The sequence below is a fragment of the Nycticebus coucang genome, chromosome 11 (assembly GCF_027406575.1).
Source record: "Nycticebus coucang isolate mNycCou1 chromosome 11, mNycCou1.pri, whole genome shotgun sequence".
NCBI classification, from domain to species: Eukaryota; Metazoa; Chordata; class Mammalia; order Primates; family Lorisidae; genus Nycticebus; species Nycticebus coucang.
In genome coordinates, this window is record NC_069790.1 from 69,365,655 (window position 1) to 69,391,454 (window position 25,800).

The 25,800-nt window shown below is 34.4% G+C and overlaps 1 protein-coding gene across 3 annotated transcripts in view; it reads left to right on the forward strand.

Moving 5' to 3' along the window:
- Positions 1 to 25,800, forward strand: part of CACNA2D1 (calcium voltage-gated channel auxiliary subunit alpha2delta 1) — a 537,856-nt gene that overhangs the window by 315,015 nt on the left and 197,041 nt on the right. For all 3 annotated transcript variants that reach the window (XM_053553458.1, XM_053553462.1, XM_053553459.1), the window contains exon 5: positions 21,886 to 21,927. In XM_053553458.1, coding sequence (XP_053409433.1) covers positions 21,886 to 21,927 — 42 coding nt within the window. The remainder of the gene's footprint in view (positions 1 to 21,885; positions 21,928 to 25,800) is intronic.

A 25,800-nucleotide genomic window follows, 5' to 3' on the forward strand; every position in this document is an offset into this window, starting at 1 on the left:
CTAAGGCACCAGCCACATACACCTGAGCTGGCGGGTTCCAATCCAGCCTGCACCCGCCAAACAACAATGATGGCTGCAACCAAAAAATAGCCGGGTGTTGTGGCGGGCACCTGTAGTCTCAGCTATTTGGGAGGTGGAGGCAGGAGAATTGCTTGAGCCCAGGAGTTGGAGGTTGCTGTGAGCTGTGATGCTAAAGCATTCTACACAGGGCAATAGCTTGAGGCTCTGTCTAAAAAAAAATAATAATAATTGTAGTTCTTTCTCATTCATATATTTTGAAAGATGTATGTTAAATTGGAACATATATAGTTTCCTTTATTTATTTATTTATTTATTAAATCATAGCTGTGTACATTGATATGATCATGGGGCATCATTCACTAGCTTCACAGACCGTTTGACACCTTTCATCACATTAGTTAACATAGCCTTCCTGGCCTTCTCTCAGTTGCTGTGCCAAGACACTTACATTGAAAAGTGAGGTAGGGGCGGCACCTGTGGCTCAAGGAGTAGGGCGCTGGTCCCATATGCCGGAGGTGGCGGGTTCAAACCTAGCCCCGGCCAAAAAAAAAAGAAAAGTGAGGTAGTGATATGTTTCTTGGGAAAGTATAGTGAAAGTTGATTAAACAGAAAATCCAGGGGAACCGATTTCTGAATTGCTTGAAGATTGATTTCCCACTTTCTCCCCTGAAAAGGACTGATCGTTAGCAGCATTTGAACTTTAACTGCCTCCACACTCCCCTGGAGCTTTATTTGTGGCCAGGCAGTTTGGTTATAAAGGGCTTCCAACTGGGCTGACTAAGGAAAAGTCAACAAAACAAGTCATTAAATGGGCATTATTGGCAGAGATTGTAACTAAATTTAAAAGCAATGTTTTCCGAATTAAAGCAAAAATGTAGAAAATTAAGTTGATTGCATAATGGACCAGCCTATTTTCTTTAAGATAGCTTTAAAAAAATTATGCCATGAGGTATTGTGTAATTACATATGGTATGCAATTACTATTGTTAGTTCTTATATATTAGCACCACGACTTCAGTGGTACAACACTTCACTTGTAGTTCTAACTCATTTTTTAATTTTTAGTAAATTGAATGTTATAAGAATTCCATGTAAGTAATAAGGAATGTTACTAATATATGACTCTTTGCAGTGTCAAAACAGATATATCATGTTTTTTTTTTTTATTAAATCATAGCTGTGTACATTAATGCGATCATGGGGCACCACACACTGGTTTTATAGACCGTTTGACACATTTCTTCACACTGGTTAACATGGCCTTCCTGGCATTTTCTTAGTTATTGTGTTAAGAAATTTATATTCTACATTTACTAAGTTTCTCATGTACCCTTGTTAGATGCACCACAGGTGTAATCCCACCAATCACCCTCCCTTCTCAAACCTCCCCCTCCCTCTCCTCCATTTCCCCCTATTCTTGGGTTATAGCTGGGTTATAGCTTTCATGTGAAAGCCATAAATTAGTTTCATATTAGGGCTGAGTACATTGGATACTTTTTCTTCCATTCTTGAGATACTTTACTAAGAAGAATATGTTCTAGCTCCATCCATTTAAACATGAAAGAAGTAAAGTCTCCATCTTTCTTTAAGGCTGCATAATATTCCATGGTGTACATATGCCACAATTTATTAATCCATTCGTGGATTGATGGGCACTTGGGCTTTTTCCATGACTTAGCAATTATGAATTGGGCTGCAGTAAACATTCTGGTACAAATATCTTTGTTATGATCTGATTTTTGGTCTTCTGGGTATATGCCTAGTAGAGGAATTATAGGATTGAATGGCAGATCTATTTTTAGATCTGTAAGTGTTCTCCAAACATCATTCTAAAAGGAATGTATTAATTTGCATTCTCACCAGCAGTGTAGAAGTGTTCCCTTTTCTCCACATCCACGCCAACATCTCTGGTCTTGGGATTTTTGTGATATGGGCTAATCTTACTGGACTTAGATGATATCTCAAAGTAGTTTTGATTTGCATTTCTCTGATGATCAAGGATGATGAGCATTTTTTCATATGTCTGTAGGCCGTGCGTCTGTCTTCTTCAGAGAAGTTTCTCTTCAAGTCCCTTGCTCAGCCTGCGATGGGATCACTTATTTTTTCTTGCTTATACGTTTGAGTTCTCTGTGGATTCTGGTTATTAAGCTTCTGTTGGAGACATAACCTGCAAATATCTTCTCCCATTCTGAGTGCTATCTGCTTGCTTTACTTACTGTGTTCTTAGAGTGCAGGGAAAACTCTTGAAGAAATCGGTCTAGGTGAGTATTTTATGAGGAGGAGCCCCTGGGCAATTGAAGCAGCTTCAAAAATACACTACTGGGACCTGATCAACTAAAAAGCTTCTGCACAGCCAAGATATATCACATTTAACATATTTCCATGTAAACATAGTAGTATTTTACTGATGTGCTTTACAGCGTTTGTCCCCAAATTTAACTGTTTCAGCTTCTTTCTTTTGAAATATACAGGAATTAAGACAGTAGTTTGTTACACCCTTTTTTCACACCGATGGAATCTTACTTTCTGGACCCCTTCACCTTTTGTCATTTTTTTCTTTCTTTATGTCATCAGCATTATACTTGGGCTGGCTGGCAATCATCAGGCATGTCTGAGGAAATTCTGGCTTTGATGAACCAATTTTCATTTGTTAATAGCAAAAAATACCACCTGGGTAGCTTATCAGGAGGGAACATTTTTATATAGAAGTTGAAAGATTTAGGATTTAATGTTCTTATGCTAAGGGTGCTTACTTTCTTTATCAATATAGTTAGTTATGCACAATTTAACATATACAAGGTATAGTAATGTTAATACACTATACTTACTATTGTAAGTGGAAAAGAAGGTTGCTTTGCTCCTGTGGGGATGGCTACCTTTTGCTTTTCTGCCACACATTGGATGGACAGAGTTGTCTTGGGCCGTATATTAAATACACAAATAATAACAAAGGCTGATGAGCAAAAGAAAGTTCTGTGCATACGTTTTGCAATATCCAACACCCCAAATAAGCAAAACAAACCCCAAATAATCCACAGGTTGGACACCCCTGAGAGGAAGTTATCTGAGCCCTGGTGTGAGATAGATCTGGGTTTAGATTTCTTTTTGGTGCTTACTATGAAAAAATTGGCTTATCTTTTCCAACTTCAGTTTCCTCATTTATAATTTAGAATAACACACATAATTTTAATTTTTTTGGTGAGTACTGCATGAGATAATATTGATTTTCATGCTAAGTCATAAATGAATACCTCATTATTATTATTATTTATATCTCATTTTACTACAGATGACTCTTTTTTTTTTGAGACAGAGTTTTACTTTGTTGCCCTTGGGAGAGTGCTGTGGTTGCTCACAGCAACCTCCAACTCTTGGACTTAAGCGATTCTCTTGCCTCAGCCTCCCAAGTAGCTGGGACTACAGGTGCCTGCCACAATGCCCAGCTATTTTTTTGTTGTTGTTGCAGTTGTCATTGTTGTTTTGTTGGCCCAGGCTGGATTCAAACCCATCAGTCTCGGTGTATGTGGCTGGCACTGTAACCACTGTGCTACTGGCGCCAAGCCAAGATGACTCTTATTGAATCACATTTTATACCTCTTTAATTTCAGCACATTTTTTTCAATATTAATGTGAGTATACACACTTTATTATTCTTTCCTACCACTATAAAGAAAATACATGCTGGTTATCTATATGTGTATCAAACTCAGATATTTCCTGAAGCATTTAACTTAAAATTTTGCACTAGTAAATACTTTAAAGATTAAAAGAAAGTGATATTAGACCATTACCTACTGTCATATATGAATATATAATACTTATTAGGTATGTAGGTGTAGGTGTGGGGGGGAAGAAGAGACAGATTGATGCTATGTAAACAATCTTTTTGTGCTTATTGAGAAAACATATTTGATTTTACGTTCATTATGTTTTTCACTGTCCTACAGGCTTTGGTTATACAAAGAAGTTTATTGTTTGTGGCAAAATCTCATTTGTCCTTTACATCCAACACAGAGAATGATGCTACTGACCATGATTTCCTTTTCTCCTAGTCTGTCAAGAAGCTTATGACTAAATTTAGTGTTTAATTGCAGGATTACAGGCTCCATAGCAAGTTACCATTTCCTTCCTTCTACGTGTTTCCTTTTAAAATTTTTATTCCTGAAATATGTAATTGTCCCATTCAATTGGTGATTTTTTAGTTTTCTCTAACAGTAGAAGTAGGTATCTTAATATAGTTATGCTTACTTGGGGTCTGTGGATGGAGAGAGGAATTTAGAAAAATCTCTGTTGCAGCTTTTCAAGTATAAGTTTCCTGATATTCCTCCACACAATCCAGTTATAAATCTATGATAAATGAATTAAACATCAAGAGACGGGCCATACAAACATAATGAAAGCAATAGTTAAAAGCCTTTAGGCACTGGGATTTGTAAACAATACATGTCACAAAGGAATTTATATTATACATGTTGAGGTCCTAGGGTCTATTATACCTTTGCATATAATTTGAACTAGATCTAGATTTCACTCTTGATCCTAGCGTTAAGGGAAAACTGGAGAAAAATGGTTCCATGAGCAAACTTCAAATTGCGAAACTGAACAATTGCCTTCTATATATAGAAATTAGAATTTGAGTGTGTAATGACAAATAAAACTAATTTATTGGAAATAAGAACTAAAACAGATTATGTATTTCTTTTATTAATTGTATATAGTTTATCATAAAGCCTTTCAGGCTGGCTTTGTTTTATTTATAAAAATGATTAGTTTGCCTTTAGTTTACAGATTCATCTCAGTTCTGAATTTTTCCATTAATTCCTAAGAAAGGTGGGCTCCTAATCATTCTCAACAAAATAATTGGTGACAACATAACTTCAAAAAGGAAGAACAACTCTTAAGAGTCACTTAAAACTTAATTTGCAGCCTTTTCATGTACCCTTGATATTACGAATGGCATCTGTGTAGGAAAGATGTTTTATTTGATTTAGTGTGCAAGTTTAAAAGGATCCCATCATTGTAAGTTCCTGGCTGGTCAGGTCAGGAAATCAGCCTAGGTGGTCAGTGGGATAGAGGATAATTAAAACCATTTTCCCTTTTATGAATTTTCTCAAATAACTGCAAAATTGTTGAATTATCAATACAACCATTTTGATATTGCTTTAATATATTTCAAATGAGAATTAAATTAAATGAACAATGCCTGATAATTCTGCTATATGGAAAATTGGAAGTATAATTACCAGTGAAGTATACAGTACATTCAACTAAAATTTTACCTCCACTTTGCAAAACAGAAATACCCTTTGGACTTTCTGGGTATTACCTTTTCTAAGGGGTGGGCCTTAGAAAAGGTAATACCAGCCAGTTTGTAGTTTTAATATGATCTCATTCCCCTGAGATCACTGTTCTGGGTTTAATTTCAAAGCCAGTGCTTGGTAATTCTCCTCTCCCCACCAAAGTTCCCTCAACAACATTCAATTAAAAAAACTGTCAGACATACTATAAAATCTATATGAGTGATACAATGGCACCTTATAAATGAGAGTTAACACACTTAGTACATAAAAATACAGGATGCCTAGATGTATTGATGTAATACAAGTGCACTGATTGGCAAACTAAAGATCTACTTTATCTTCTTTAGTTCAATCCTTAGCCTGGGTCAGCAAACAAATTAATATTTTGTCTTATTTATTGATTAGGCTGAGAACTCCAGAAGATATAATTTGAAATTCCATTTGAATTTCAAATAAATAATTATATCTTCTGTTTGGGTTATACTTTTACTAAAAATAATTCATCATCTGAAATTCAAAATTAATCAAGTGTCCTGTGTTTTGTCTGACAAAGGTATACTATAAATACTAACATTTTCTACAAGTTTTACAAGAAAATTCTTAGCCTGAACTTTCCTCAACTTTCTGTTTTTATTAGATATAATTTTTGTTTTTGAGGAATCCCTAAGCAACTTGTAAGCAATACTAAGGTATTGTTATATATATTGCTATATAAACAGAGCTGGTTTTGTATCATGTGCTTGATGGTGAATGCAAAAGACATTAACGTTTGTCAGCTTTGATAAAACATTTTTAGGTTTATCTTATGTCTGTTAAGGGATACCTCCATAATTTTAACTTATAAAATTTATGTAACAATTTCACTTGATCTCCTTTCAGGTCACTCATTCCTCTTCAGTATTTCTAGATCTGTTATATTTTTACTAAATAAACCATGAAACTGGATAAAAATATACAACATATTGTAGACAAAAAACAACACCACCTCCTAATTTGGTAGCAGCGAGGGAATGAGTCTGTAAAGGTTAATTAGGTGCTAATATATTCTCTTCATTCTTCTCACCTGGAAATTAACTTTGAATTGCTTGTTTTTTTTTTTTTTTTAATGTAAAATGTTTTTCATACTGAGTTTCTTATGTGCTAGAAAGAAGCTAATATGATCAAAAGACGAGTATGTTGATGTGTTCCTTTGTTCAACAACACGTCTCGAACCATAGTTTAAAATGTAGACAACTCTATAATTGGCTCATCTTCTCTGCAATATTTTTGCTCTCCACTGAAGTGACATCAGCCTATTATGATTGAAATAACTTCAAGTAGACCACTCCTATCTTCTTTTCTCTTCAGTTTCTTAAAAAACATGCGTTTCATCATTTATACTTAGCTAGGATAAATGTTTTCTTTACTATTAGGAAATTGTTTGATATTGCATGACCTTGTTTTGTTCTATTCTATTTGCAGAATTATATCACTGAAACAAATATTTTCTGAATACAATCATATAAAACATCTTAAAAATAATTCAAATACTGGATAATAATATAAGTGTTATATACTACCTTAAAATTTAGAGTTTTTTTCAAATAAATGATGACATTAAATTATCATCGCAATGCTCTGATTTTGGAGTTCTCAGCCTAATCAATAAATAAGACAAAATATTAATTTGTTTGCTGCCCCAGGCTAAGGTTGGAACTCAAGAAGATAAAGTAGATCTTTAGTTTGTCATTCAGTGCACTTGTATTACATCATTTTAACTTTCCTTGGTACAACATTGGCAATAATCTTTTTTTTTTTTTTTTTTTTTTGAGACAGGGTCTTGCTCTCTTGCCTGAACTACAGTGCATTGGCATCATTGTAACTCACAGCACCCTTAAGCTCTTGGGCTTTGGTGATCTCCCTGCCTTAGCCTCCTAAGTAGCGGTGCACCACCACACCTAGCGAAGTTTTCTATTTTTGGTAGAGACAGGGTCTCACTGTGAAACTTCAGGTCTCACTATAATTTTTTGAAACTTCTAAAGGTCTTCACTTACTATTCTAGAGAAAAAATGTAATTTTTAAAACATTATGCATTATGAAATTAAAATCTCTCATTTATAAAAATAAGCCTAAGAAATGACACATAGTCTATAGCATTCCCTTTCCTTGCCCTTCCTTTGTTCTTAAATTTCAGTAAAAGATGAATGAAGTTTACGATTTAATTAGGACTATGTTGGGAGTCTTTTGGATTCTTGCATCTATTGGATTGTTGCTTTCAGAAACTAACATTTGAACAATTCCGCATGTTTTAATTAGGGAAAAGTTATCTCTGAATTCGTAAATAGCATGAATGTTAAAAAGCTCTTTGAAATATAACTTATTTAAATACAGTTACTAGAACAAGGCTAATGAAACATAGGCTACTGGTGCTTCCCAAGCAATTATATATTATTTGGGTAGAATGGAGTGTGTCTAAGGTGTCTGAAATTATTTTATTTCTTCTGCAGTAGCCTTCTTTTCCCTGTACTCTAAGCAATATTATTTTCATAGACAGGTAGTACAAACTTAAACTGTATTCTATGCCCTATAAAAACACCGTGGTTTCTCCTTTAGTTAAATACAAATTAATGCCATTTTATTATATTAATTTAAGATAGCAACAGTTGATCTCTAGCAGTTAATTAATGCTGTCATGGAGAGATTGCCAGATTATATTTGGTGGGTGTAAAGGGGTTGATTTAAGTTAGACTGGGATGTTTCTCTTGTGAGCATCTATCTCCATCCTCAGAAACACAGTTAACTATTTTTCAGACTTTGACTTGACCTTTAAAGACAAAAAGAAAAATAATGATGCAGAGGAGATTCTTCTTCTTCCAGTTTTACATGTTTCTACAGAAGTAGGTCTTAAAGCTTTCCGATGATAAAAAGAACAAGAAAAAGAGCAGCTTTTCTTGGTTTTCCGAATAAAGCCATGTCTCTTTAAGTTCTATTGAATATTCACATGAGAAGCAAACTAATCAAAAGCTCACTGAGAAAAAAAAAAAAAGATAGATGAACCCAGCTACTAGGGCTTGCGAGATCTAAAGCAAAACAGCGAAAACATCAAGACATAAAGGTGGAAGGATTCCAGAGACAATATTTGTCAACCAACTCAGAGACCAAAGCCTGGGGAAGCCACAATGCTAACTAGTCAGTGCTTAAAGCCATTTGTTGACTTAGCCACCTGCTTGGTAAATACTTTAAAATACTCACTGTGTGCCTGTAATCTGATGCTGTTGGCTCCTGGCCTGCATCCCCTCAATGCATGAGCGTGTGCGCTTTATACTCAGGCACACAATCCTATTAGCTTCCTTCTCTAAGCATCTGCAAATCTTGGGCTTGCTGGCTTTCTCTGTGGCCAGAACGTGCAGGAGTGAAGGTTCTTACCAGTGACTACTGGAATGGAATGGGTAGATACTACCCTAGTCTCCTCATTTTTGGGAAGTAACAGTTTTAGTAACAGTGATAGCCTACCAGTACAGTCTCCCGGAGATCCCCAGGAAATTGAGCCCCTCTTGCTCACCTCACTCTCTTAACACACCTTGGGTCAAATTCCTGTGCCTTTACATCACTTTTTTCCTGGGATCGCCTCCTAATTAAATTACGTGTGCTCAAATCTCAGCCCCAGTGTCGATTTCCAGGTGTGATGGAATCAGTCATTGGCACCTAGCGTGATGGGCCTACGGCCGGGAGTTGAGTCAAAGATGACTGAAACAGGCTCCCATGGTGCTCAGATGGGTAAACACAGAAACTTAGGTGTGGTGAGGGTGCAGACTGGAGCGGGGAGTGCAGCCGGTTGTTGACTCAGACATTTCACTTATTTAATTTCTCATGATGAACCAGTGATAAGTAACTGTTTTTCCCCGATTTTATAGAGGAGGAAAATATTAGATGAGGGGCATTGAGAGAGAGAGATGACTTTGATTTGAAGCAGAAAAACTGAGGAATTTTCTACAGCAAGGGAAGTTTCCTCATTGTACCTGAGGGTTAGAAAGGCTTTGTTCCAAAACCCTAACAGAAAGTGTAGTGAATTTCCCCCAAACATAGCTCCCTCCTTTTCCCACTGTGTTTTTTACTGTACGAGGAGGCGGGCCACGTATACGTGTATATATGTCACTCTCAGCTCTCTCCATTAGCTTGTCTTTTACTCTTTCTTCTCAACTCAGGAAAGTTTCAATAGTCCTTTTCGTAATGGGAGGAACGTTCTTTGTTGTGTATCCTGCATTCCTAATATGGCTTATTGTAAAGATAGAAGTAGCTAGCTTTGTCTTTATATCCACTTTGGAAATTTATGATCTCTTTTCTACTTTAACAAGCCTGGCTTTTAAGACTATTGCCTGATAGGCACTTAGACTTAATACAGGCATTCCCTGGGTTACGAACTAGAGATTCTGTAGGTTTGTTCTTGCGTTGAATTTGTTTGTAAATTGGAACAGGTGTGTTTACCTATTACCTGTAAAGATCTCTGTTCATAAGTGTGAGTCGAATGTCAGTTGGATGTTTAAACTTGGGGACTTCAATATTGAATGGATTTTGTAGGCTTAAAATTGCATACAGAAGTCTCCTCTGATGCATGGTCTCACTTTCCATGGGTTTAGTTACTGTCAGCTGAGGTCCAAAAATATTAAATGGAATATTCCAGAAATAAGCAATTTATATGTTTTAAATTACAAATTGTTCTGAGTAGTATGATGAAATCTCCATCATCCTCATCACTCTTGCCTAGCATTTGAGTTATCCCTTTGTTCGGTGAATCCAGCCCGGCACACATTTGTGGTAGATTTTCAATATTAATTCTGCTTGATCCCTTTGTTTTGAACAACAACAACAAAAATGATGCCATCATCTGGACAGGATATGAGCAAAGAACCATTCAGAGGTCACATTGCTCTTCAGGTAGGCCTGTCTCAAAGTTCTATCAGATACCAGCTAAAGTAATATGGCCTCCTTCTTAAATACAATTGGTTAAAATATGAGTTGCTTGTGGTGACAATTACTATGGAGCTGAAAGTTAGCGGGTAACAGCTAGTGTAGCAGGGGCTGGTTATCTTTAGGGGCTAGGGAAAATGGCATATAGCTATTGACAAAGAAAAGCAACAGAGTTTTGATATAGAAGTAGTAAGAACTGGGGAGAAATGTGTAGTGGTATGAAATCTAAGGAGCCATGATGTGGGAGAATAAAAGCTCAGAATTTATTTTGAAAAAACAAAACAAAGCAATAATGGTCCCTGCCCATTAGTCACTTAGTAGACATCTCCATCTCAGGCCGACTCATGCAGTATTCCAGTGCTTCTGTTCAAGTAACCTTTATCCTTATTTTACTTAAAAATGGCTTCAAAGCATAAGAATAGTGATACTGGCCTATTGTAATTATTCTATTGTATTAGTTATTGTTAATCTATTACTGGGCCCAAATATGGAAAATAAACTATCATAGTTATGTTTATATAGGAAAAAAAAAACATAGTATGTATAGGGACCAGTAGTTTCTGTAGTTTTTTTTTTTTTTTTTTTTTTGTAGAGACAGAGTTTCACTTTATTGCCCTCGGTAGAGTGCCGTGGCGTCACACAGCTCACAGCAACCTCCAACTCCTGGGCCTAGGCGATTCTCCTGCCTCAGCCTCCCAAATAGCTGGGACTACAGGCGCCCGCCACAACGCCCGGCTACTTTTTTGTTGCAGTTTAGCCGGGGCTGGGTTTGAACCCGCCACCCTCAGTATATGGGGCTGGCGCCCTGCTCACTGAGCCACAGGCGCTGCCGATTTTCTGTAGTTTTAGGTATCCACTAAGTGTCTTGGGACAAATTCCCTGCAGATGAGCATGGAATACTGTAATATATGTGAATGCTTATCTCCTAGGTATATAATACAGGTCACTTACCGTCTCCTTTCATTGCCTTCCTATGTTGCCCACAGCTCAATGAAAGGTGAATTAAATTGGTGTAGTGATTACCAAACTAATGTTTTTAAGGCTCTGATTTTGGCAAGATTATTTTAAACTCAGTAATTCATTGACTGTGAGTCTTCATATTTTGTTCTAAGTGTGACAGTTTTCTGACACTGATAATGATTAATCTGGAAAGGCCATTACTACTGGACAAATTAACTAACATGACTCTATCACTAACACACCATGTATTATGATCAAGTTCTGTTGACTTTGATCATGAGTCAAGATCTGTCAATTGTCTGAATCAATAGCATGAAACATAAAAAAGAAATATTTTGATGAATTAAGTTTTAATGCTCTAGGTGATTATATTCAAAGCTTCATTGGAGTTACAGATTAAAGGGGATTAAAGCAAGTTCCTGAGCACTGTGGATGTGTATGTTCAATTTGGACTGAGGGTCCTGGGAGATTTGATGCCTGAAGAGAATAATATGTTTACCTTCTCATATTCTATTTTGCTCTTCTCCTGCAGTTTACATCACATATTTATTGATATCATTTGGAACACCAAAATAGCTTTCGGGCAGATTCCTATTAAAGTTTAACAGATGAGGAAATAAACTGATACAGCTGTTAATGTTTAATAGGAATTGATCTCCTTTGAAGTTCAAGAACCAAGGAACTCTGAAATCACATTCTACTTGGAATTTCTCCTGGGTTTCCTAAAGGAGTAAAAGTGGTCTACGTTTTAACTTATTTGAAACTTTTTAAAAGCTGTGTACGTTCACTGTACCATGATGCATTATGTGTGTGTGTGCACATATGCATAAATGTGTGTGCTTCAGTCTCGAACTTCTAATGATTTAGGAATAGAATTTAGTCCAGAATTTCTAATATTTTTTGTGGCCTAGGATATTTATTCATTTATCATTGTTCCATTCACTAGCACTTCACAAAATATTTCAGACACTGTGCTAGCTTTAATTATGATGATTGAACACTTTCTCTCCTTGGATTGGAGTAATTTAATATTCTCATTTAACAAATTATTTATGCAGAAGCAATGAACATTTCCTGTTGGTTACTATGATGAATATATTTTTTTAAGATAGAGGGATATTTCAAGTTGCGTCGCCAGCATCGGTGCAGCTTGTGGCTGTGTTATTCCAGTGTCTTTGCCCTTCAGTGATGAAACACAGTTGAAGATACAGGAATCTGTTATCTTTTGTGATCATTCCTCTTAGATGGTTTAGCTTGTTGATTGGTTAAAGTGCTGAGCTACTTATGAAGTAATACTTCAATTTTTAAGCACAATAATGGTAGCTTAAAACAATAAGCAAACTAAGGGCTGTGCCAGTGGCTCAAAGGAGTAGGGCACCGGCCCCACATGTCAGAGGTGGTGGGTTCAAACCCAGCCCTGGCCAAAAACTGCAAAAAAAAAATAAATAAATAAATAAAATAAAATAGAATAAATAAATAAGCAAACTAAAATATCACAAATATAGAATGCAAGTGAGATAAGGAAAATGTAAAATGATGTATGGTAAAAAGTAACAGATGTAATCTTATAAAAGGCCAAAATTATTTTCTGGTTTTGACCTTCTTCCAGTAGGGTAAATACATTAGTAATAAATTAAATCCATATTCAAAATGAAGATTATAAGGCAAAGTTAAAAGGACAGATAAAATGAGTTAATGTATCTCAGCTATTATTAACATTTTATTTATTATTAGGTAAATTATTTAGAGTATATATATCTATATCTATCTACCCATCTATCTATTTATCTATCCATCCATATAAGGAATTCATTGTCTCCAGGAAATGGGTCATTCCTGTGTTCATTAGAGTACTGCATCTCAGTATTTGGGGAAAAGAAGACTGAACTTTGTAATACATAAAATTAAAACTGATAATATCTAACTCAAAGCAATCAGACCCTCAGAAAACGGTGTTTATAGGTGGCGCCTGTGGCTCAAAGGGGTGGGGCACCAGCCCCATATGCTGGAGGTGGTGGGTTCAAACCCAGCCCTGGCCAAAAACTGCAAAAAAAAAAGAAAACAGTGTTTAGGATTTTAGCTATGCAAAGCATGTATGCTAGGGCTTAGCATGTATAAAAAGCTCAAGACATATTTATCCATATATGTAAATGCTGCGAGTTCAGAACAGGAATAGATTATGTTTTTCATTATAATGCATAGGTCACTGAATAACACTTTAGCAATATTATTCAAAGTTCAAAATCTTTAATAAAACTGTGATATTCAAGCACATAATCCAAGTCTGTGGTTAATTTTTTATTATTCGTCTAATTTCTAAAGGCTAATAACTATTTGATATAAAGAAATGGATCAAAATCTTCTTAAAAGTGGTAATGATCTACTGATAACCTACTCATGTAAGTTGGCACTGAGTCATTTTTGAAATTAGAGAAATATTAGAAAAATTTTTAAATGGTTTGTTTTTGTATATGATCTAAGAACTCTAGGCTTTGAACTCTAGGCTTCTTTGACTTTTTAGTCTTTCATTAGAATTTTAAATTTTAGACAGGAAAGTTTCATTTCAGAACACCTATCTAGGACACCGATAAGGGAATTAGAATAATTTTGCACTCTCATAAATTCACCAAAATAAAATTTCAAGTCAAGTAACATTGACTATTAGTAACAAAAAATTAGGATGGAAAAAAGAGGCTTAGGCAAGAGAATCACTTGAGCCCAAGAATCAGAGGTCGCTGCGAACTATGATGCCCAGGCACTCTATCAGGAGCGACAAAGGGAGACTCTGTCTCAAAAAAAAAAAAAAAGAATGAAAAAAAGCACGGTAGGGAGTGTTGTATTTGTATTAGTTTTGTAGGAGTGAGAAACCAAATTCTAACTGCCTTACAAAAAAAGGCATTATTGGCTCTATAACTAAGAAACCTGCAGATGAAGGTAACCTGAGGGATCAAGCTTTCACCAGCTCAGCTTTTGCAGCCATAACTACCTCTGGACTGTTATTTACTTATTTATTTTTTTATTTCTGTTCTTTTTACCAAGCCTCAAAGGACTGAAAAAGAAGTGGGTGGTAAGAATGAAGTCTTTTCTACCTGTAACCCCTGGACTGTTATTACAGGCTGACGGACTGAGGAGGTGGGACCGGATTACTGAGCAGACGTAGGCACTTGTTAATTTCAGTAGTCGGTGAAGTGTGGCAGTCTGATTTGCCGCGGAATAGAATCACATGATTGGATTACGGGCAGAAACAGATTCCCAAAGACTGTAGGGTTTCTGAACAGAAAACAACTTTACCAAACAATGGAAATATATGTTCATTACAGTTTTTAAAATGTGAGGCTTGCCAATTTATTGCTTGTGTAATTTTTTCCAACAAGATGATCTGGTTTGAGTGTTGGGATAAACAAGCAAACTTTTGGGCTAATATGGGTGGAGTTTTTCTGGACAGGAATGAATGAGGCTTGATGTGTACAAGAGACGTAGAGTTGGAAAGAGTGAGAATGACAGAAGCTTGGTGCACCGGTGCACAGTAAGTGGACAGGGTGAGAACAGAACCAAAATTAATAACCATTTGCCTTAAGTTTGCTTACAAATTATCACATTTGGCTTATTAGATTAAAAAGAACAAGAACTATAGAGGGTGCCAAAAATGAATATACCTTTTAAGAAAGGATAAAAATAGTATTAAAATAGTAATACTCAGTATATACCCAGAATTTTTGTAATCTTACATATTGTATCTTATATCTCTTATAGTTGCAGGGGTCAAATGTAACTTGAGTTTTACAATTTTAGTACAGTTTTGTCTTTTCTTAAAATGCGTATATATATTTTTTGGTACCCTCTGTAATAATTCTATTTTTCACTCTATGTAATATTTGAAGATAGTACTTTATTTTTCTTATTCATTCATTTATTTATTTATAGACAGGCTCTCTGTCGCCCTGGCTAGAGTGCTGTGGCATCATTCTAGCTCTTGGCAACCTCAAACTCTGGGGCTCAAGATCCTTTTGCCTTCGTTTCCCAAGTAGCAGGGGCTACAGGCACCCACCACAATACCTGGCTAGTAGAAAACATATCTCACTCTTGCTCAGGCTTGTTTTTAACTCCTGAGCTCAAGCAATCCACCTGTCTTGACCTCCCAGAGTGCTAGGATTACTGGGGTGAGCCACTGTACCTGGCCTTGAAGATAGTACTTAGACTCTCTGCAGACTAACTGATCTAAGAAAATATAAATGATCATAATTTACTTCTTGTAAGGGAATCAGGTAAAGTTTTTGTATATGTATTCTCTATTTTGAAAGAGAGAGAGGGAAGAGAGAATACAGAATATATAAAATAATAGTTAACATTTCACTTGTGTGCCAAGTGAAATAATAATAGTTAACATTTCACATTGTGTGCCAGGGACTATGTTGAACACAACAATATATATCAATTATCAATATATCTCAATATATCAATTATCTTATTTGCAGTCTCTTAGTGTATAGTGAGTGCAGGTTTATTACAAGTCTTCAGTCTAAAAGCATAGTAACATTGATCTTCAGATAGTCCTGTTCCCATCTTTATTTTTCCATTTTATCTTTTAAATGATATGCTTTCTTCATACGTTCATGTGTTTCAAACCTCAAAGAAATGTGATGTGAATAAATACTTTTTCAAGGACCACTGTTTTGGAAATAATTCAATTTCATTCATATCTTCATTTCCCCTGCCCTTCTCTTCCCTCCCCTTCCCTTCCTACATTATTTTATTTTATTGAGACAGACTCTCATTCCGTTGTTGCCTATGCAGAGTGCAGTGGCATCATCAGAGCTCATTGTAACCTCAAACTACTGGGCTCCAGATTGTCCTGCCTCACTTCCAGAGTAGCGGGGATTACAGCTACTTTTTAAATTTTCTGTTGAGACCAGGTCTTGCAATTGCCCAGGCTGGCTACGTTCTTATATTCACACAGTACATATTACAGTGATGCTGGTTGAACTCATCTTACGCACAACAAGTTGATTTGGATGCAATAGCCGTGTGCTGTATATGGTGGCTAGATCTAATTGCTACAAATATGTGTTCAGAAAAGTTGAGTTATAAATGATTTTAGCTAGACAGTGTGGATCTTGGCTGGCAGGAATCATTAACATAACTCATTTTTAATGAAGACTATTCATAATGTTCAACCAATTGACTTCGTATTTCGAACTTGGGAGTGATAAAAATGACAATGATAATGTATTTTTTTTTCTTTACAGTGTCTTTGGCAGGCAAGACAGTTGCCTCAAATTTGTCAGACTGTGGATCATTTGCACAGCCAAGGGTGTAGCCCAGAAAAGAGAATTGATAAATGAGACCGGAAGTTAATCTCTATTTAAATTTTGAATGTCATACATTTCAGTTGTTGACTATAAAATCCTAGTTTTCAGTTCTGATCTTTAGGCCTCATTCCTGGTGAGATCTTATTTCCTTGTGGAAGCTTTGTATGTATGCCTCAGATTTTTAACATAAACTATTCATCAGAGGCCGACTTTCACAGGACTCATGGGACTGTCACTCACAATATACATTTTTAAGATGGAAAGGTCTATTTTACTCAGATTTCATTTTGACTCCCAGTAGACACAGGGGGACTAAAGTAATTTATCTCTCAACTTGCTGGGGGATGGTTTAAATTTCAGTATGCAGCAGTATTATATTAGCGTGGACCATTTGGGTGAATTTGTTTCAAGGAGATAATAAATAACTAAACTACATGGTTAAAAATCACAAACAAAACAATTTGTTCTTGTCATCTGCTGGTGGTTAAATTATGAAAAATAGCTCTCTAAAGGTTTGATCCAGGAATCTGGTTTGAGGCTGTCGCTGACTTTATCAGGCTGCACACGATGCATTGAAAACCTCTGTGTTGCAGTGTGAACTGTCTTCCAAGATGATGTTGGTTCATCATTTGCATTCAAACATTTAGGCAAGAGGATAATAGAGAAACAAGATGACTTCATTCTGTTATTTGAGTCTATGTTAACTAGTTTATACTACGTAAGTATTAAATGGTACCGATATAACTATATTTTCTGGAGGAGAGACTCAAGGAAGTTTCAGTGATAGGATAGAGAAATGATGTGAAAAGAAACACACCCATGCGTGTGCACACGCGTGATAGAACCGATCAACATAAGGGGAATGTCTCACCTATTTGACGTTTTCAACTCTTAAATATTTTGAAAACTGGGAAGTTTTGTCTTATATGGTTATGCTATCTGGTCATAGCAAGAGATAGATAGGAGGTCAGAGGAATTGGCTTAGTTCTGTCAACTTCTTGCCACAGATGAGATAAAAAGTGAGAGCTTAACTCCTGATGATCAGGGTGTAGATATTGTTCATATTTGTTTCTCCAACACTTAGCACAGATGTTGCCATAGTACTCTCTGAATAGTGGGTTGTGGCTCCCGCTGTTGATCTGAAGACCCCCAAATCTCCCTGTACAAAATTCAAGTGAGATGGGGGCAGGAGGCCAGTCAAGAGAGAAGGAATTCAGCTAAGACTTTTTCCTCTCTGCCCTAAGTTCCACTGTCTTGAGACATTTAACTATTTGTTTTTTATAAAATTTTCTCTCTTAATTTTCTTTTAGAAAATAGTTCATTTAATTGAATACTCATCTCTCTAAAGGAATCAGAATAGAATTTGATTGATTTAGTGTGAATTTTCTTTCATTTCTGAGAATTATCCTTTTTCTCAATATTGTTAAGCTTGGTTCCATATATATTCTGACGATTGAGTGATTTGAATAGCTCTTATGAAGATGAATTTAGTTTAGCCTAGCTGCAGATATTATATATTTTTGTATATCAGAAGATAGAGAAGATACCTACACATGAATGTGATATGAAAGAAAATTATTAATTTCCCAAATTATGATTTTTCCTCAAAGTTAGACTTAAAATTATTTATTGGCCAAATAATTCTGAAACGTCCCTAAACAAAAGTCATAAACAAATCAACGCAATATTCTATAAAAAAATATGAACTGAGACTGGAAAAACATATATTATCGAGAGAGGGTCTTGCTTTTGTTACCTGGGCTAGAGTGCAATAGCGTCATAGCTCACTGCAACCTTAAACTGCTGGGCTTAACCCATCATTCTGCTTCATCCTCCAGGGTAGCTGGGACTTTAGATGCTCACCATATTGTCAGGTTACTTTTTTCTATGTTTTATAGAGATGAGGTCTTGCTGTGTTGCATAGGCTGGTCTCGAATTCTTGGACTCAACCAATCCTCCCACCTCGGCCTCCCAAAGTGCTGGGATTACAGGCTTGAGTCTAGCCTGGGAAAGTATTTTTATGTCGTTATATAAAAATGTATATAACCATGTTGACATTTATCTTTTAATGTCATATTGCTGTAGAGCCAGGCTGGGTTAACAAAACAAACACAAAGTTACAGTTTCTCCAACTCGTGATGCCCTATCTGAATTCATCCTTACTAAAATTGATCAACTGAGCTTTTTGTTAGATAACATAAGGAAATAAAGAAATGAGCATGCTGTCAATGAAAAGTTGGAGATATGAGAAAGAAAAGCATATTTATGATGTGAGATAAGGAAAATGCTCTTGAGCTAAGAGAAATAAAATATTTTTGGTGGAGAAGAAGTTTAGTCCTGACATTTGACATGAGCAATTGCACGTTCCACTGTGGTCTGTATTCTCTTCTTAAAACTTGACAACCTGTCTAAGCACAGATATTTGAATAAGCATTTGCCTGCTTTTTGTTTTCTATTAAAAAGTAACATTTTTATTCTTTGCAATTATATTTTGGCCACGTAAGAAATTAGTGTTATATTAAGAAAGAATACTTTTGAAAATGGAAATATAAAATAACCAATTATAGGAAGGAATGTGGGTCTTGACATGCAATATAATTTATGACTAGTTTGCTTAATTTTTTTTTCAGTTTGCTTAAAAACTTAGTATTTGCGATTTGTATTTAGAAAAATAAAATTTAGGATTTAGAAAGCCTTATGTAAATGTATAAAATTTAAATAAACTTTGGAATACGTATTTTTAATGACAGTGTTAGAAGCAAAACAGTTTTAGAGTTCAGAATGCTCATTTTTATACAATGGTACCTCACAATATGGAGTTTCTGAAAGAAAAGCTAGGTTAACAGAGTTTTGTGTAAAATATGTTATAATTAAAAAAAGAAAAAAATTTGGAAACTCTCAGTAAATAGACGTTCTTTTTTAAAATTTTTGCTCATTGTAATTTCATGCAAAGTTTACCTTAGCAGAACCAAAAATCTTAGTTTTGATTTTAATCTAGTATCATATTTGTTATCATACTTTTCACAGGGTATGAGAGGCGTTTAATCATAGATTTAATAAATACCTAAGATTATTTAATTTTTACTTGTATTATTATTTTATTATTTATTAGGAAAAAAGTTCACTAATGAACTTAGTCCATAAGTTCTAGTACCATAGGCTGAGGGTAATCCTACCTGGCTGGGTTGTTTTATGTAATTGATCTGTATCTATTATTTGACCTAAACTTACTTTGTGCCTATCTTGGCATAGCAGCATATACATAAAGACATTTAGTGAATATCTGCTGGAATGCTGCGGAACTCCGTGGAATATCATGCAGCTCTGCCTTGTTTTCTATGTGATCCAATTCTATGAGCAAGAACAAAAAGATGGCAGAAAATAAAGTCTAAACTGAAAACAAACTCACTCAGTGTTTTATCGTTTGCTGGAATTCATATTCTATCTTGAAAAATTGTTCCCTAAGTATAAATTACAGAGTCGCAAGTGGGATCGATAAACTAGTAATTAGGTTTGGGTCTCTGGTGGTTTCAAAAGATTCTCTTGTTTTGATACGTGATGAGATGTGATTTTTTATATTAACTGTTATAAAATGAAGGTTGTAAGTATCTCAGGAATTAGAACTTTTGTGTGTATTGACATTTTCTAACTGCTTGATAATTCTTTTTAAAAAAAGAAATGAAATTATTTAAAAGGCTTCGGTAATTCTAAATGAAATGAATTCCAACTCATGGGTTTCATCCAGTATGGTGAATCATACGATCATGTGTCTGATGTGTGTATATATAGTTTTGATTTTCAGTTTCTTACTATATTTCTCAAATAAACAAATAAAGATAATTTTCTATGGTAAATAAATTGAGAAACAAAATAAGATATATTTTCTTCTTGGAGATTTATAGCATATAGTCATACACTGAAGTCCTGCTGAAAAGAGATAATTTTAGCTTTTTTGATTTCTAAAGTCATATGATCATGAAATGCTTTTGCCTATGTAACATCTATGAATGTTTTGAAGATCTAGTGATTTTGAGAAGCACTAATTTAGTGATTTTTTCCCCCAAGTAATTTTCTTTTAAAACCGTTGTGTGTATTATATGTTTGTTTTAAATAAAATTTTAGAGTGTCTATGTTTGTGGATGTTTGATAGGCATAGAAAGAGCATCTTTAATAGTCATCAATTTACTATTGAAGACATATGGAAGGTGGACTAAATGTGTATCTTCAAGTAGTTCATGATAAGATGTCTGTGGATGTTTAAGAGGCATAGAAAGAATATCTTTCAATAGTAGTTAGTTTACTACTGAAGACTTACGGAAAGTGAACTATATATGTATCTTCAATTAGTTCAGGAGAAGAAAGGAAAGAGCAATCAGCTTCAGAAACAGAAAGAATGGGAGTTTTAAATATTTTCCGCTGGTCATTTTATTCATCCTTTCTTTTCATTTTTCCCATTGTAGCACATTTTGTTGTAATTTATATTTATGGTATTTTTCAGCAACATTTTTCAGCAATATTTCAGCAGAGTTGTCCATATCTATTTAATCTTGCTAAAGAGCCCAATGCTAATTTACTATTTTACTAGAATGCTAGAATTTGAAACTATTAGTGTGTTAGATAATCCTGATTTTTTTCTCTCTGAGTTCCCAGTTGCTCATGATTCCTTACCAGACTTTCAGAAGGAAATTTCTACCAACATTGCATGAGTGTGTATTAGTCATAGTTTCAACAAAATATTTTTATTTTTATTTTCTTTTTAAATTTCAGATTAATATACGGGTACCTACAATTAGGTTACATTGTTTGTGTTTGCTAGGAACAGTCTGAGTTGTGTTTGAGTCCTTCACCCAGGAGATATGTCATACACCTCTGCATTGTACCTGTTAGGGGGCACTTACTGAGGCCCTTTCTTCTTTCTCATGCCCCTTCTTGAATTTAATTGTGTTTCCTTTCATGTGGAAGGGTCTGCAAGAAAATATTAATAAGATGCTTATCTTATATGCATCTTGAATTATCCTGTTAATTATTTAATACATACGTATGTGTGTTTATATATAATATATTTTATATAACTTGAATAATGAATTCACACTTTTTTTCTTAAAAAATGATTCTCAGACCTCTACCCAGATCTTTTTCCCAATACAAGATGTGCTTTACAAATATCACTGATATAGTCTTTTAATTTCTTAGAAAAATATTGGCTAATCTTTAGGGATCTTTATGGGATATATTGTGAAAAGAATATTGTAAGTATTTTAATATTTGAAATGTGTACAAAATGCATTAAATGTATTGATACAGTTTTTTTATTATTCAAGTCAATAAAGCACTTTTTTTTTTTGTAGAGCAATGAAGTTGTCTACTACAATGCAAAGGATGATCTTGATGTGAGTATTACAAGTTTTACATTAAATTCCAATAAAAACTTAGTTATAATAGAATGATTGGTTTAATGGAACATATTGAGCTAACAGGTTTAGTTTTTTTTTTTTGTAGAGACAGAGTCTCACTGTACCACCCTCGGTAGAGTGCCGTGGTCTCACACAGCTCACAGCAACCTCCAACTCCTGGGCTTAAGCGATTCTCTTGCCTCAGCCTCCCGAGTAGCTGGGACTACAGGCGCCCGCCACAACGCCCGGCTATTTTTTGGTTGCAGTTTGGCCGGGGCCGGGTTTGAACCCGCCACCCTCGGTATATGGGGCCGGCGCCTTACCGACTGAGCCACAGGCGCCGCCCACAGGTTTAGTTTTTTAAGAAAATGTTAGGTAGCTTAAACAAAATACTAGTTAGATGGGAATGATGAATTTTAGTGCTTCAGTGATTTTTAACACCTTTCTATTGGCATCTTCCTAAGTAAAAATTCCGTGTGTTTATCTGGGACAGAACTCCCACTGCACTCTGTCCAGACACTGGCTACCGTACTCTGGAGTCTGTTAGCAATGTTGAAGACAGAGATCATATCCCATCCATCTTTGTATCCTATCTCCTGTCACCAGGGTCACCAAACATATCTGCTCTGACTTGAACTGCACACACTAGGGGGAGCCATTTATTTCAACCACAATTTGAATGATGCGCCTGCAGCAGGGTAACAACTGGCTCTGCAGGTCTAATCGGTGTAGTAAAATAGTTGCTTTATTTGCCTTTTTTAAATAAGTGACTCTACTAGACAGTTTTATGGTTCATTACTTCACTTCCAAGAAACATAGTTGACAATGTTCTTTCTCATTCATCCATGCGAATTTCAACTTGCTTTGCTTATTATCTGCGCGGCCAGGAGGTCTCTTGCGTTTCTGTCTGTGTGGAGTTTACCCTTCTTGATTTTTATATATCTCAAAACTTGAATAACCATGTTGTGTATTATATATTTGTTTTAAAGAAAATTTTATAGTGTCTTTATTTTTGAAAGTACATATTCAAATGATTTAAGAACACATATTAATTCAACACTAATGAATTATTTATAATGTTGCTACATTTGGATAGACATTGAGACATGTTAATTAGTTGTGAGGTAAACATTTCTAAAATTATAAAGATTATACTTCATTTTTTTAAAGATATCATATATTTGACTATATGCATCAGGAAAAATACCTAGTAATACCTATCTATTTAGAAAAAAGTATTTGTTGAGGGTCTTCTGTATGTTAAAATACTTTAAGTGAGAAAAGCAAGCAAATACAATAAAATTATTTTATGTCATCCATACCTGAATACAATTATATTCTTATACTATGGTATAGAATTTCCTTCCAGCTCTTTAAAAGATAAGTGAAAAAATACATAAAACAAGTAGAGCCTATCTTTAAAAAAAGCAAAAAAATGAATAAATATAGTTTGCTTGAAATGTCACAGTTACCCAAATTACATCACTGCTACTAGTATTTCTGAATACCATAGTTATTTTGAGCACTAAATTTGCATTCTGCTAACCACTTTACAGAAATTATTTTTTTAATCCCTGTGTCATATATCATGAAAAGTATGCACAGATCTTTTTTTTTTTTTTTTTTTTGCAAATCAGTTTTCCTAAGTGTTTGTGTATTTATCATGTGGTCTAAGACAACTCTTATTCTTCTAATGTGTGGCATAAAAGAAAAAAAGGTTGGACACCCTACCTATACACAGGTAGTTTGGTGGTCATATCTTTCTTCTTATGATGAGTATATTTGTAATGTTCATTATGTAGGAATTTTATTAAGGACAAAATTATCAGCTAGCACAAATGTTTTGATAGTTTGTTGATTTATATTAGAATAAATTTCAATTTTGAAGAGATGTTTACTTTCACCATTAGATGTAATATTGATTTTTACAAATTATATGGACATTTAAAAATACATATAAAATTTTCATCCGCTTTCCTGATGGTATATCCATTGCAACATTTTTAATGATAGATAGATAAATATAGAGAGATGGAAAAAAAGGTATGAAAATGTTACAAGAAAATAGCATATTTATAGTAGGGTAAAAATAAAATTTCAAATTTTAATAGGTGTTTATATCTTAGGGATGACGTATGTATATATATGTATATATATTTACTTATTCCTATGATTCTTTAAGTGAAGAGGTTGTAAGTGGCATAATCATTTTCTATCTTGTGAGATAGTTCTTGGATCATTATTTTGAGTTGATATATCATGATTTAATTAACTCCTCTTCTTCCTTGGAGATTTAATTATTCTTTGTGACTATTTGCATAAATATCAATGCAATAAACATCTTTGTTCCATGCACATTTTTCTACAAAGTTTTAATTTATTTTAGGATAAATATTCCAGAAGTAGGAATATTAGATCAAAGATTTTAGACATTTTAATGAGTTTTGATACATATTAAAATCATTTAAGGAAGGACCAGAACAAGTTCCATTGTCATTATTAATGACAAACGAACAAAATAATTATTTCCTCAAAAGCTGCTTTGTTTTATATTAAAAGATAATTTAACACATTAAAATAATTTTCATTGTTTTGATTACTTGTGTCTACTTGCTCCTCAGGGGGGGAAAGGCATAGTTTTTCAGGCTCTTTTACTTGTTAAAGTAACTGAATTATGGTTCAGTTTGCTTATCTATAGATTCTGCATATTAATATGCATTCCTTAATACTAGCTAAAATAAGATTTTGCACACATAAATCTTAATACTCATTGCCTGAGGCATGAAAGCATTAAATAAATATTATTTGCATTTGTCCATATTAGTCAGGATTTTTTTAAATATGTGAGATTTTTATTAATAACAAATAAGAAATTATTTTGTTTGAAGTCAAAGCATTTTAAAGGATATTTTTGTATTTATTTACTTTTAATCTATATGGTACAAATTTCCACATAGAATTTGAACTGATTTACTTTGAAAAACAAATTCAATTATTTCAGAAAGACATCACTAATCTAAAGAAGTGTGGAAAATACCCTGCTCTAGGTATTTGGGGAAATCTTTATTGTATCAAAATACTTAATTTTATTTGCATTTCCTGTTGTTCATATCACTTACAGAATCAAAATTGACAACATGGTTATCATTTGTGAAGGTAAATTAAGAATATAATTTGTCAAGGAAAAAGGTGCTTGGTGGGGGGAGTTACATGAGAAAATATAATCTTATTTATATAAGGCTTTTAAAAAATTAAAAGGCCCATATATTTTCCTCTTTAATCTTAACCTTAACCTTAATCTGAAATAAAAAGTGAATTCTCCTAACAGTCCAGTCTTCTGGATTTGGAATATATTATTTCACGTAAAAATTTTTTTGAGAATTTGTAAAGAAATTTATATAATTCATTGTAAACCACACTAAAAGATTTTTTCTTTGAAGATGTTTTTATTTTATTTTATTATATATATATTTTATTTTATTATTAAATCATAGTTGTATACATTAATGTGATCATGGGGCACCACACACTGGTTTTATAGACCATTTGACATATTTTCATCACACTGGTTAACATAGCCTTCCTGGCATTTTCTTATTATTGTGTTAAGACATTTATATTCTACATTTACTAAGTTTCACATGTACCCTTGTAAGATGCACTGCAGGTGTAATCCCACCAATCACCCTCCCTCTGCCCATTCTTCCCCTCCCTTCCCTCCCTCTTCCCTTTCCCCATATTCTTAGGTTATAACTGGGTTACGGCTTCACATGAAATCCATAAATTAGTTTCATAGTAGGGCTGAGTACATTGGATACTTTTTCTTCCATTCTTGAGATACTTTACCAAGAAGAATATGTTCCAGCTCCA